Below are 14,704 nucleotides of genomic sequence, written 5' to 3'. Positions count from 1 at the left end.
GAGCTATTGTTAAAGGCACTACCTATAAGTTATCGAAAAACATCTGGCTAAATTATTAAAGTTTAACAGATTGCACTATATATACCAGTGGTCTCCAAACTTTTTTGATCGCGTACCCCCAATTGATTGAGCAAAAATCTATTGTAATAAGTATTAGAAAGAGGAAAATGCCTTGTATCATCATATAATAATTAAAAACGCTAGATATTTTTACACATTATTTTTATTATTAACAGCTTTCAAACATTTATTACAATATTTAATGTGAACAATTGCCTTGCATTTCTTTCATAATTTCTTGAAATTCTGGTTTGATGGCTTCTGATACTGCGATACGTTGCTCCTTTAAATCATCTGCAATGATTTCTATACGTCTACCAATAGTATTTGCTGATAAGGGAATACATTTTAGTTTATCTGCATATTCTTTTCCATGGATTATTTCTACCATTTTTATGGTGGTTGGGAGTATACAAGTGTTTCCCCAATGGTGTGTGGCTTTTGGTCTTTTGCAATTAAGAATGCAACCCCAAGAGATGCCTCCAAATATTTATCGTTAATGTTAGTGAATTTTTTAAGTTGTTTGATTGAGAATTACATGTCTTCAAACAGCGTTCAAAGAATTGTAAAGATTTGTGTTCATGTTCAGGATGTTTAGTTTTTAAGTGTCTTACTAATAATGATGGTTTCATACTTCCATTACATAGCATCTCATGACACAATACACATGTAGGACGAGGTTCATTGTTGATTATTGTCGATGGAAATGCCCATTTCAAGTAGTCTTCTTGATAATTTCGAACTTTCTTGGGCAAGGTTTTGTTAAGTTTCAGATTAATGTTTTGTGTCAAATCACTTAATTTGATTGATAACGAACTTGTTTGAATAGAAGAATCAATCCTATCTTTTCCTTGTTGTTCGTCTGATGTAGAAGTACTATCATAATTATCTCCAATTCGCGGTTTCTTTGGAGGAAATTGTTTTAACCACTTATCCATTTTGTGAGGGTTAATTCGTAAAATTTAAATATAATCCATTTACTATTGATAATATCAAACACTTTTAAAAAATGTAAGCAATATTAATAATATTAATTCACTATGTCTAATGAACACGTAAAAGTAAGAAACAAAAAGGCGTTGGAATTGCACAGAAACAATATATACTAAAAAATCTTTAAACTTACTACTAATAGTCAAATGATTAATACAACTGTGGTGTCATCTGTAGATAGCAGTTTTGCAAAACTAAGCAATTTTCCTTCTATAGTTGGGCTTGTCAACTCTAGGATGCTCTATAAGCAATGGCAATGATAAGAAGTAAGAGATTTACTCCCTAGTTTTAAAAGACATGACAGCTTTGCCGGACGATTATGTGTGAAAAGTCGTCCAATGTGCGCTACTCGCAAATTTAAGTTTACAGGATCTTTATAACGTCTTTGTCTATATTAGATATATGTTTAATTGATGAAAGTAATATTCTTTATCTTTAATTAATTACTTAATTTTTTTCCTATCAATATAAAACTTTTTTTGACGTACCCCCACGTATCGACTCGCATACCCCCCCAGGGGTATGCGTACCACACTTTGGAGACCACTGATATATATACAATCTACCAAGTTATAGCAGATTGCATAAATAGCCACTTCTTGTACATGAACACTGTCTACAAAAAACATTGGCTTGGCCATGGATAACCTTCTGTCTCCTGTACTCGCAAATATCTACTTGAAAGTCTTTGGAGAAAAAGCTATTAGCCACCTTCCCATTTAAACCGAGACTGTGTCAGAGATATATTGATGATGTTTCTTGATTTGGAATCATGGTGAACCATCTGAACATCCAGCATCCAAGAATTAAATTTACTGCAGTGTTAGGAGTCAACGGTTCTCTTGCCTTTCTGGTTGTCAAACTTACGCGTTCGTCGGATAAACTGAAGATCTCTATATACAGAAAAACGCGTACACACATAAACACATATCTTCATGCTCAGTCTCATCATTACCAACCTCCAAACCTAGGTATGACTTCTCTCCCGAGATCTCAGCATTGTGATCTTACAAACATTTCCACTATCACAAACCTACACAACTAATGATGCACAATGGACCAAAACGGAAACAACATAGAATCATCTAAAACTGTGCTATGCAAAATCCAAAAAAATAGTTATCTGTTAAAACGGACACTTCTTTTATAGTACAGCACTGGAAGGAAGTGTACACCAAGATACCACCAAACAGAACTGATTAAAGTCAGTTAGTCAAGAAAGTGTTATTGAAGGGAATGTATACTGAGAAGCATTTTGTAATTTTGTCGACAGTCAGGAGCATAAAAATACTGCACCTAATAAGAAGAGAAAATAGACAAGATTATATTTATCGAAATGAAGTTTCAATCCCTTGTGTTTTATATGGAATTTTTCTCCGGGAGTTACATACACTGAGTTACCTCTGCATTAGGAGCACCCACCTAATAAAGCGTTGGTCCATCGCTCTGTGAAATCACGGCTCGCAGGTGATTAGAAACAGATTCTCTGTCGCGTGTCCATTGCCGACGTTTCTTGGCCCATGCGAATCGTTGTTTGCGATGCCTGGTCGTCCTCATGGGTACCCTTGTGGTTTCTGGCTGTAGAATCCCCAGGCGACGCAACAGTAACAGGTACGGTGCATGGTCCATGTGGAAAGGAATCGAACTGCCCCGCTGTGGTACTGGTGGGTGAGCTGTGACTGTTGCACGTCGTTGCTGATACACCAGTCGTGACACCCGACGCTCACCTCTAGGATCGACCACGCGTGGCTGACCAATGTGAGCCCTTCTACTGGATATCTGTTCATGGTTAATTCAGTCCTGGTACACCCTTGATATAGTAAGGGAACAACCAATAAGCGCGGCTGCTTCCGAAATACTGGCACCTGTCCTCCGGGCCCAAATGTCTACCCGCAGTCAAATTGGCTTACATCGCCACGTTTCCCCTGATTACGCACAAAGGACAGGTGTGCCCATTTATAGTAGCCGCACGTGACGTTATTATCACGTGGTACTTCTTTATCGAATATGTAAATCGGAGGGGAGGTGTTCCTAATGCACAGCTAACTCAACGTATATGACTAAGTCGAATAAGGTTGTGTAATGGAAGTTATTACAAAGTTAAAGGGAGCGGGTACTAGTCGAGGATCAGAAGTGAATGGTATTAGATCCTTAGAAAATGATGCTCAGAAATCAAAATTTAAAAAAAAGCTCATAATGGGGAAAAAGGTACACGTTTGTGTGATTTTCCTCCATTATGAGGTTTATTTTTTCTTGTGTCTCACAGGGGTCACCTCTTCATCCATCTTGTCAACATCTTTTTCGGGTGTTGCAGTAAAATGAAAAAATGAATATTAATCAGTAACAGGTAACAAATATCTGTTTAGGACAAATCGTTGACATTTAACAATTCTATCGTTGTTGAAGTTCTTTTAAGATGTTGGAGTGCACTGGTGCAGAAACAGAAGAAAAAAATAGATGAAAGAATTATTCTTCAGGTAGATTTCTGAGTGGATCGTGGGCATCCAAAAAGCCTTTCATAGCTTGTAATTCAGACAAAGAAAAGTAAGGTAAGCTTCGGGAATCCAGTAATGAAGAAAGCGCCCTTGCCCCAAAAACTGACCGAGAAACTTAGGGAAAAGATGTACTACTGACATAAAAGGAGCGCTTCAAACAACACTAACAGCCACAAAGATTAAAAGACTCTCAAGACTGGTGAAGGAACTTGGTATTAATAACTGGTGTAAAATGCTCACAAAAAGAATCAGTAGCTTTTGATATGTCCAAAGCCAAAGATGTTTTCATTTAGTCATCGTGTTCGCACGATTAGAGAGAGACAGACTAAAGGGGAATGTTATCATTCAAACCTTTCCATAGCAGATTGATTATGTTTATTGGTTCTGCTAATCGGAATTATTGCTGAAGTAAAGGTTAAGTTGACCAGTATCTTACGTGTTAACTGCGTGTTCTTGGAGCCAATTTCACTGTCTTTTAAGGTAAAGTGAAAAGTGAAAGCGCCAGTTTTCGAAGGGAAAACATTTGCAATCGCCATATAAGACTGACTAACTCCACTTAGTTACAGATTGTGTAAGGATTCCACCGCGTTCTAGATGGGATTTTTCCAACCTAAAGACAAATGTCGCGTGGTTTTTGCCAAGCATTTCAGTAAAGAAAGAGAATTTCTTGAAACTATTGGTTACTATAACGAAACATTTCACATTGAGAAAAGTGAATATGTGGAGTTATATAATAGAAGACTACACCAAGCTCAAGCGGAAACTTTGAAACATACATAAGTATGAGGAAATAAAAAAATAATAAACAATTAATAGTGTACTTAGAAATTAGCAAGAAGGTACATCTAAAACAGTAAAAACTGGATTGCATCCCAAAATTTAGGAGCATAAACAACGTAAATAGAAGATTAACGAAATTAGGTCAGAACTTGAGTAGATTTCATAAACGGCAGAGTGATCAGCCGTTTCGGGAGAGGCATGGAGTGCAAGTTACGAAAGTGACTGGTAAAGTAAAGAAAACCAAGTAATTGGAATATGAAAGAAAAATCATATTCAATAGAATATACTTTACCAACAGAATTAGATAACGAAATCCCAGGGCGATCTTTAATTACTCGTATGTGAACTAGTAAAAAGAAGTGAGTACGAATGAATGACTTCGAGTTGTTTGAAGCGGTGACAGAGAAAATGACATCTTAGTGGAATTGTTCAATAAATACTTTGTAAGCCTTGGAAGAATAACACAAATGTGTGTGTAAGAGGAGTAGGGTGGAAATACACTTCCATCTTCTGGAAATATATTATACAGGAAGTAACTGATCCGGTGGGTATAGATTCCCATGTTGTTAAAAATCAAAGGAAGAAAGAAACTTAGAGGCTGTTCATCAAGTTAAATAAAACCAGAATGTTTTATAAATAATGCGTTATAATATTTTATTTCTAAACTAAAGTTTTAAACACGTAACAGATAATTTATACGTATGCTTATAAAATATTCAACTAATGATTCGTACAATATTAAGTGTCCTCTACCCAAAATCAAACAATTATGCATTTTAACTTTCTCTGTCTGTGTGTAGCGCGCAGAAAATAAGACAGAAATCTTCCTGCACTATAAAGTTAAGTTCCGAAAGTGATGAACGATGTCAAATGCACTCCGATTATTTAGCGATTCATTCATTTACATTTGCATGCTTCATCTGACTTCACAGTGAACATTTAATTACGACTAACAGATTGCATCATAACTAGCTTCGCCCACGCCGTTAACTCCTTCCTTTTCGTCATCCGCAGATGAGAAATTACTACAGCAGCAGGCCATTAAGGTAGGCAATTTTCTTTCGTCGTGTTCTGTGGCAGGTTACCCTTAGGGAGACGTTGCGTGTCAAAAGAAAGTTGGCGTGGAGGGAAATGTTCTCGATATCGAGTGAACCAACACTTTCTGGTTAGCCACTTCGGTCTCAGATGAAATGACCACACACTACTAAGGTTTGACATTGGCAACTGATGATAGAGAATGTTTTTAAAAAAAAAAAAGAGATTTTATTTATTTTTTCCACCTTTGAGCTATTATCCACATACGGGTATGTATAAAAAAGATGAAGTAATATAGATATAAAATCTGTAGTGAAGTGAATACATATCTCAAGTTGCTATGCAATTTTTTTATTATTATTTATAGACTGCGTATTCTTTAAATCTGTACTTTAAAAAGGTAATTGACTCATGAGATTCTATGATAGGGGACGTTTCCAAAATGATGAGTTTACCAAGGTAAAACTGCATGATACTGAAACAATCTATCGATAAATGTGCACTTCTGATGCTTGCAATTCAAATAGAAATCCGGCCTAAAGCAACAATCTCAATGTGAACAAATACCACCGCATTATGTGCATAACAAGTAAATTTCATGCTAGGAATAACACAATAACGTTTACATTTTATATCAAAGAAACAAATATCAAGTTCTACCTTTTACTAGAGAAACATTATTATTCAGAAGAGTAAGTGCACTTTGAATGTCGAGCATAATTTGACGCAAAGCGCTGTAAAGTAAACAAATTTGGAATAAAATCGTTAAAGTAACACAGCCAGCAAGCAAATTTAATATTGTACGAACGTTCTAGAAAGTCATATTTCCAAATTTTCTAAGGGACTACAGTTATAAGGGACAGTCGCTGTTATAAATTAATAAACTCTTTTTGCGTTAACATTAAATCAAAAAATTATTGTCAAAAGCACTTATTATTGACAAAGGCGCTTCAGTTCAACAAGTTTCAAACGTCCTCTTAATTTAACCCTTTTATTTGATAATGGAGTCACTTTGAAACTAGTCAGAAGTAATAAAGCTGAAACAGCAATTCTATCGACAATGTCCATAGAATTTTCTTGCTGCGAAATAATTTCATATAAAATACGAATACTGAAATATAATTCTTGAAACAATTAAAAAAGTTAAACTATCGATTTAACTAAAAACAAAACAAAAAAAAGTATTATGGTAAGAGGCCACTAGCGAAACTGAATTTTAGCAAGATGAGTAAAAATAATTTGCAAACGTTCACACGGCAGCCTTTCCAAATAATAAAACAAGACATTATTTACCACCTTCAAAGAGATAAAGACCATTTAGGAAGAGGGGGGGGGGCAGCAACAGTATGAACTCATGAATTACCCAAATTCATACTCTATATCTTTGTAATACATATTCGTGGTCGGTTTTGTGGCGGGAGAGGAATGTTGCCTTCCGGTTATCTCGTTACCCTACCAAATCATTGGGAGTTACTCCGCTGCAACAATCCTGGTACAAATAATTCAGGGCTGGAAAACCAAAAAAAGTAAATGAATTATATACTCAGTAATTATCATGGTCAAAGAGCTACTCGAAATTCGCTCTGCCCTGGAAGCTACAGTTTTTAAAATTCCAAGCTCCTGGGCAGGATGGTGATGGTGCAAAGTAGCATGTAGGTATCTTCCTGTGTGCGGGCCTACGGTAAACTGAACATATAAGGGACCCATTTGCTTGCCTTGTAACTAAAGTATTCAAGAAGGCAAGAGCTCCTTCTTTTTCTTCTTCCACAGTGAAACTAATTCGAGGATGGATCCTATCCTATTCCCTCAGCCATACGGTTGGTGGGAGTAGCTATATGCTACCATACTAGGGTGAGGGTTATGAGCAAGATGGTTTCCCATCGCCTTCCTTGCCGTAGTATATTTATGACTGTAACGGTTTGTGTTCATGGGACCGGTTTGCCTGTTTTGAGGGATGAAAAACCCTAGTTACTGGAAGTAAAACTCTCCGTATGAGACAGGTTAACTCACCTTTAATCGAAAGAGACCAGATAAATGTTCCTCCAGTCTCAAAGACAGGAATCGAACCCAGGTCTTTCCGACCAAAGGTTCGTCCAGACCGACTGAGCTAAGGAGGATGAGGGCGAATATTATTAAGGAAATGTAGTAAAACGTTGGACATAGCCTGTGGGCCATGCCGCCAAATGGCAAAGACATCGTCTATATACCTCAACCATAGTTTGGGCTTGAGGGGGGGGGGGATTAGATGCCAAAGATTCAAGTGATTCATTATGTTTGCAATGGGGTGAAAGTGGGGAGCCCATTATTACTACACCTTCAGTTTGCTTAAAGAGCTAGTTGTTCCAACTAAATATAAATATGGAATTACATTAAATATGCAGGTGACATTATTATTCTTGCAGAATCTAGAGCACAACAGGAAAAGACAATAAAAATTTAAATGAAGATTGAAAACTTTTAGGATGAAAATCAATCTAAACAAAACTAAAACGATGAAAATAGGAAGAGATGAGGAAAAAATTTCAATAAACTTAGAAAATCATATACTTGAACAAGTAAAGAAATTTACATATATTGGCAGTCTCATTACTGATAATCTCGACAACACAGAAACAGCAAAATACAGACTTAACATAGGATGGTCTAATATGAATAAATTAAACAAAATATGGAAAAATAACAGCATTTCAAAAAGTCTCAAGCTAGAACTCTATAAAAAACCATTATCATACCTATGGAGTCGAAACATTGAGACTCGAACAAAAAGAAACATAGAAAATCAAAGCATTCGAATGAAATGTTTAAGAAAATAAATAAGACTCACTGGTGAGAACACAAAACAAATGAGCAAGTCAAAAGAATTAAACTATAGGTGATGATATCATACATATAATTCTTAACAATTAAGACAGTGTGGACACCACAGAATGTCCTCTCACCAAATATAGTCTTGAATGGAATCACTGGAGGAAGATCAAGAGGCAGAACATAAAGAACTTGGTTACAGTCTTTGAAGGAAAGACAGTTATTGGACTTCAGAGAGATGACATAAATTGCAAGAGATAGAGCCAGATGGCAAAGATTTCTTATTCAGTGGGGACTCAACCCGTCGTCTGACGGATGACGAAGAGAAGAATAAGAAGTGAAGTTCATGGTCAAGGAGGAGTTGCAATTATGGTCTATAAAAGATGAAAAATAACATTCTTGATTTTAAACTGGCCTCCCAGAGAATAACAACTTTTAGCTTGAAAATCAGAAGGCTGTTTGATTTGATTGTAATACAAATATATGCACTTACCTCTAGTCATTCATATTGAAGAAATTGACAATTATTATGAGGATTTCTCTCCAACACTCTGTTGGAGAGAGAGAGATTCTCACTGGAAAATTATAAATGAGACGTTTTAACTGTAAAGTAGGCAAGAAACAACAGAGAGAAAGTTCTTTAAGTGCAAGGCATGGATCAAAGAAATGAGAGAGGAAAAAGACTTCTGTTTTCTTAGAAAACAAAAGCAAACGAAAGGAGACCTAGAGATCACAAAATGGGAAAATTTTTAACGAATTTTTCATTCCATTATGGTGAATAATATTAAAAAATGTATCTGCTATCAACCAGTTTAACTATGATAGTGATCACAGGCTAATGACAGCAGGGATAAAAATAAACAGGGAGAGAGAGATCGAAATTGGTAATGAAAAACTCACAACAGAAGGTGAATATAATAAATCATAAAAAAATGAAGAAACGCAACGTTCAGCTAAACGTCATGTAATTAATGCCTGAATAATATATATCACCTTTGAAATTTATAAGTATTTAGGTCAGTACGACAGCATCTTCATATTTAAAGGTAATAGTCTAGACTCTAGACCCTGGTTTGGGACGAGCTTAAGTTTGTAAAAAACAGTTTTCCATTAAAGACATTGCAATCTAAGATATACAGAAAAATCTAAATCTAAGAAAGGAAATTAATACTCATTTGCCTTTTTCAATTATGAAATTAAAAAAAAAATAAAAACACCTTACATGAAACTCAATTTTAAAAGGAACTAATTCCCTCAGACTTTGTAAGCTTTGAGGGTGAGAAGTCTTCTTCTTTTAGCTTCAAATCTTTATTTAAAATATGCTGATTTTTTTAGGGGGGGGGGATGCATTTCTTTGTTTAGCGAATGATGTCAGGCGGTCCTGCCGTTCTAACTTTTGAACTTGGTCATTCGTAGTAATCTCAATAGCTTCGTCGTGAAACTCAAGACTGAAAATTCATTTTATAAGTTACAGATGGGCGGAGAGAACTTTCGTCCAAATTATACTGCTCTTTAAAAATTTAGAAAACACACATGAACTATTAATTCGTTGTCCGAAAATATCAGTGGAAATTAACCTGAGAAATAAACGAACTTTTAACTTTTGTAGTCTATTAAAATGTGACGCTTGTAATATGATAGTTATTAAATACAGAAATGCTAAGAGAGCTCGAATAATAACACCAGAAGTACTCGGATACTAACTGATAATCTTATACAAGATATTTCCTAGCAGTATTAATCATAAATCCATTCAGTGAAACGATGGACAGTAGTGGTGTACAGTGATGATAGCATGACAAAGTCAAGCTATTAATCGATAATATTACTTGGAGAAATGTAATCGGTTAGTCTAAGCACGAACAAAATGAGATATTTTTCGTCTCAGATTTATCGAAAAATGCCTATTTTATCATCAAAAAACGTAATAAAAATGCTGTGAAGCAATGGTATCAACTTAAAGGTCACCTTCAATACTTCATTTATGAGATCTGTAACTATGCAATTATTCTGTTTACAGCAAATAAATGAGTTCGCCCATTATGCCATTTTAAAATGATGAATGGGCTTAATGCAATGAAGCAGACTCGACAGAGAATTTTAGAGGTAAAAGGAGTTAAAATAAAAAACTGAATTACTTAAAAACTAGTAAACCTTCAATAAGTAAATGTAAACATAACTATAGAGAAAGTTTCACAGGGCGGGGCCGAAGACAGCTGGGGGCACAGGTCTAGAGGAAACTTCATAATCTGTTTTCAGAAAAAAACAGATAAGATATTTTTATTATATCAATCACCTAATAAGCAAACTGATGCAAACCCTACGTTGATTAGCAATACACGGATATACAAACACCGAACCCACTGACATTTTTCTTAAATAGCTTTTGGTTTTATTCTTACGAAAAACTAGAAGACGCTTTTGGATTACCGATGGGGGGGGGGGGGGTCATAGAAAGAATTGAAGAGAAAGTCAATGTCGGCGAGTTTCAACAGTCTTGTTTGGTAATAGAGGACGGTAATGAATGGAATTATGGATGACAATTACGTTGAACAATGCCTATGAACATTGAGAAGGTACAAACATAAGATTCATTTACTGAACAAAGTACTACATGCATTTTCCAGAAAATAAACATATCAAGCACTGACAAACCAAGGTTAATGTTTAAGAAAGATAAGTCTATTTAGGAATTTAGCATGCGCCTTGTTGAAATTTCCAACAAGGTTAATGGTTGCACCATTTTCTCAGATCATGATGTATTTCTGCACAATTAACTTCCCCTCTTCTGTTACGAAGAAATATAATCAAAATTCCCAGTATATTAGTTAAAAGAATAAATCATAGCCCGTTTTTCAGACTAGCATGGCATTTTAAATACTGTTTGGTTACGGAGGAGACAACATATTTTCAAAATATTAATTGAGATAGTATTACGTCTCCGGTAGTGCAACTCTCCTTTACTTTCGATGAATTATATTGAGAAACTAAAACTTTCTTACAGCATTCATTAAATAAAATTATTAATTTAAATGTACATGTCATATTTTCCCATTTTTTATACTGAGTACCTATCTAAAATTAACATTGATATTAAATATTTCTTCATTTTTCCCACATTTTATTAGATAAATGCATTCTGCGAAAACTCATAAGTGAAAGGAATTAACTATTTAATGGAAGAAAATTAATGAATTGAGTATTGTTATTTCGTTGCTAATGTAAATTTCGATGCAGCTATTGATATAAAGTACTTTTTTTTTCTCGTTATAAACTGAAACTCAAAAGTATGTTAAAGGTATTCAAATTTGCTCCTAAAGAATTCACACAAATAACCAATTCAGTACATTACTTGTTAAGAAAATAAATTTGTTTTCAATCATATTTCATTCAAGTATAAACAAATAAAAAGTTTGTTTATTTTTTCGTATATTCTCATAGTGTTTCCTGTTGTATGGCAAGTGTAAACAGGATATACATCTAGATAGTTTTAATCAAAATAATATTTTCGTTTTATTTTTATTTTTGTTAATTAATGTATTATCTTGTTTTCGTAGAATAGGGCGCATTACAAGGAATGAACTAAAAGAGAAGAAAAGAAGATTGATTATGTTGCAAAGTGATTTTGATCATACTGAAAGGAAATAAATTTGAGGGACATAAGAATCTGTCATCGTGTCTTGAACTGATTCTCTGTCATTCCACTCACCAGTATCCGTGCAAAAAAAAAAAAAAAAGTCCGCCCTACGTACGCTTACTTACCATATACTTATCGAATACAACTTTATGAATAGCAGCTTGATCTTCTTTTATATAGAGTCCTAAACAAGCTATTCATCATAACAAAAGCGCACACCTTCTCATCAGTGCAGAAGTACTGGATATGTTTCGGCGACTTAACCAGAAGCACGCATTCTTCCCAAAGTGTAGTATCAGCATATGCCTTGTTTCATATGCTGATACTACACTTTGGGAAGAATTCGCATGGAGGTAAAAAAGATTTTCCTCCCACGAAAAGCGCATCTACCAGAAGATAACTCACAATTAACAGGCATAATATATTGGCCTTATTTGATTCGGCCGTAATTCCGAACATCAGAAGCATATCGCACATCTAACAGGTATATTATATGAAAGGTCCAGCGTTCAAGAAATGTATGAGTAAGACTTTTAATAAATAACTAAGTACACCTTCACGTAATAAATTTGGTCATATATATTACCAAAATCATGGTTCGAAATTGATACAATACAAGGAATATATTGATGGAATCTTTACCGCGCAATTAGAATAAGCTGCTCACTTCAGCTTATTTTAATTGAATACGTAGTTTCAATTAAAAGGTAAAAGGCAATGTCTAAAGAACTTAACAAGGAAAGTTAAAAGGTTACTTACATTAACAAGAATCTGCAAGGAATCTACATAAGATTTTTCCGTATCGTACAATTCTCCCACAACATGTGTTCGAGTATCCTGAAATAGAAATAATTTACAAACTTATCGAAATCGTCATGGTTTGTTGTGAAATCAAGTGTCTATGATTAAATGGAAATCATGATAGATATAATCATACACGGATTATGATCACCAAAATAAATAATACATAAGGCTTTTATTAACTTATGTAATCAGTTAATATTTTGGAGGATTATAAGCTACACGATTCAAAAGAAATGCCAATTGCCAAACAAGAATTATACATTCTTGCAATTCAAAAGAAACCCCTTCCTCCAAACAAGTCTCTTGTACTTAGGAGGGGGAATCTCCTTCCGTCGTCTTCTTTTTATTTTATTTTATTTTATTTTATTTTAAAGGACAGTCTCATCTTAGTACAGTGGATCCTCAGGATTAGATATTCCGCGAATATTATATTTATCTAAAGACTAAACACTAGTTTAATTTTTCAAGCCATTTCGGAAATGCGGCAAGCAAAATGGATCTCACTGGGCGATGAAAATCATTATTCATCTAAAGAGACTCGAGAATATCTAACAGTGAGATTCAACTCCACACTTTGTAGGTAATTTACCCAAAGCATAATTCAGAATTGAAAATTTTAGTTATTGCAAATTATTAGTAATTCACAATAGATTCCAGATGCCACATATATTTTGTTATTTATTACCTTTCTAAATGTGAATCCACCAAAGAGATTGTAAACCTATAATATTGGTGCCACAGGTAAGATATTAAGATGGAAACCAATTATTAGTATGTCGTTGAATTCATTATGAAAATATCATTGGACTACATAAACTTTGCTCTTCTGAGGAAAGTACAAGAAACAGGACATCATGAGTCGGGAGAGAACGAACAGGAACACACACACACAACAATGTACATACATACACAGAATGTATATTTTTTTCCGAGAAACACACACACACATCAATACATTCGTGCTTGATACTCCAAATGAAATACGGTTCGGAGATCTGAAGTCGAGCGAGACTTTCCATAGGTGCCATATTAGTCATCAGCTACTTCCTGTGACCGCAGCACAATCAGAGCATCTCAGATTAATGTAGCTGATACTTTTAAAAGATGGAAACGTGATGATGAAACGAAACCTGGGGAGGGAGGGAGGGGGGGGAATAAATAGACAGACCAGATTAACTGATGAAAACAGATAGGTGGCTGAAAGTATGTGCATTCCCTTCGTTGTGCATCAGTGGCTTCTCTCAATCAAACGATCGGGTATCTAAAGCTGTATTTTATTATTTTTTTTCAGTGTTAATCCCACCAATGAAAGCCTATCGTACATTTAGTACCATGGTGGACTAAAGTTTTCCTGTTATAGAAAGAGCAAACATAGTACGTTTTCAAGACAATTCAAGCCTTCAATAAACAAGGCGGTGGTGGTGATAGTCTACACTGTGCAATGAAAACTGTCTACCACCTAAAGGCATTTATAGACATCTATACCTACAATGAGATTCAAACCAGGGTGCATTGTGTAAATCGGGCACAATGTTCAAAGCATTGTGCCCGAATATCACGTACCAAACTTCATTAGAAAGGTCTACAAGCCAAACATCTTCCTAAAAATGCAACACTTCGACTTCTGTAGTGCACTCCGCGTGATGATTAGGCAGTAAGCAGTGGTATAGAATGGCGAATCACAACGCAATCTTCAATTCGGATGTGGGAAGGCATTGATGAATATGATGTCAGGAAAAAATGTGTGGGAACGATTCTTCTTGTTATGACAAACTATGCCGAAAATTTATATTGAAATTCTGGATAATTATGTGTTGCCTATGCTGTGAGGGGGAGCCTCCGTAGCTCAGTTAGTATAGACGAAACCCTTTGGTCGGAAAGACCTGGGTTCGATTCCCGCCAGTGACGTGAGGACCCTTTATCTGGTCGCTTTCGACGAAAGGTAAGTTATCTGGTCTCATACGGAGGTAGGGGAGGGGGTTTCACCCAGAAACTCGGATTTTTTTGTTCCCCAGAACACGCAAACCGGCCCCGTGAACACACATGAATTACAGTCATGAATACGTCTCAGCCATATGCCGGTCCTGAGCCCGGA

General features: G+C 35.3%; 1 protein-coding gene across 4 annotated transcripts in view; it reads right to left on the bottom strand.

Moving 5' to 3' along the window:
* The window catches only part of LOC150104769 (rho guanine nucleotide exchange factor 17-like), a 678,990-nt gene that overhangs the window by 422,326 nt on the left and 241,960 nt on the right, over positions 1-14,704 (bottom strand). For all 4 annotated transcript variants that reach the window (XR_016548547.1, XR_016548548.1, XM_090395338.1 and 1 more), the window contains one exon: positions 12,565-12,642. Coding sequence is in view for 2 of the 4 variants with exons in the window: in XM_090395338.1 (XP_090251464.1) it covers positions 12,565-12,642 (78 nt within the window). In the remaining 2 variants the exon portion in view is untranslated. The remainder of the gene's footprint in view (positions 1-12,564; positions 12,643-14,704) is intronic.

The sequence above is a fragment of the Typopeltis vanoorti genome, chromosome 7 (assembly GCF_054136105.1).
Source record: "Typopeltis vanoorti isolate ZY-2024b chromosome 7, IOZ_Tvanoo_1.0, whole genome shotgun sequence".
Classification (NCBI taxonomy): domain Eukaryota; kingdom Metazoa; phylum Arthropoda; class Arachnida; order Uropygi; family Thelyphonidae; genus Typopeltis; species Typopeltis vanoorti.
This window is presented reverse-complemented; position numbering and strand designations above follow the sequence as displayed.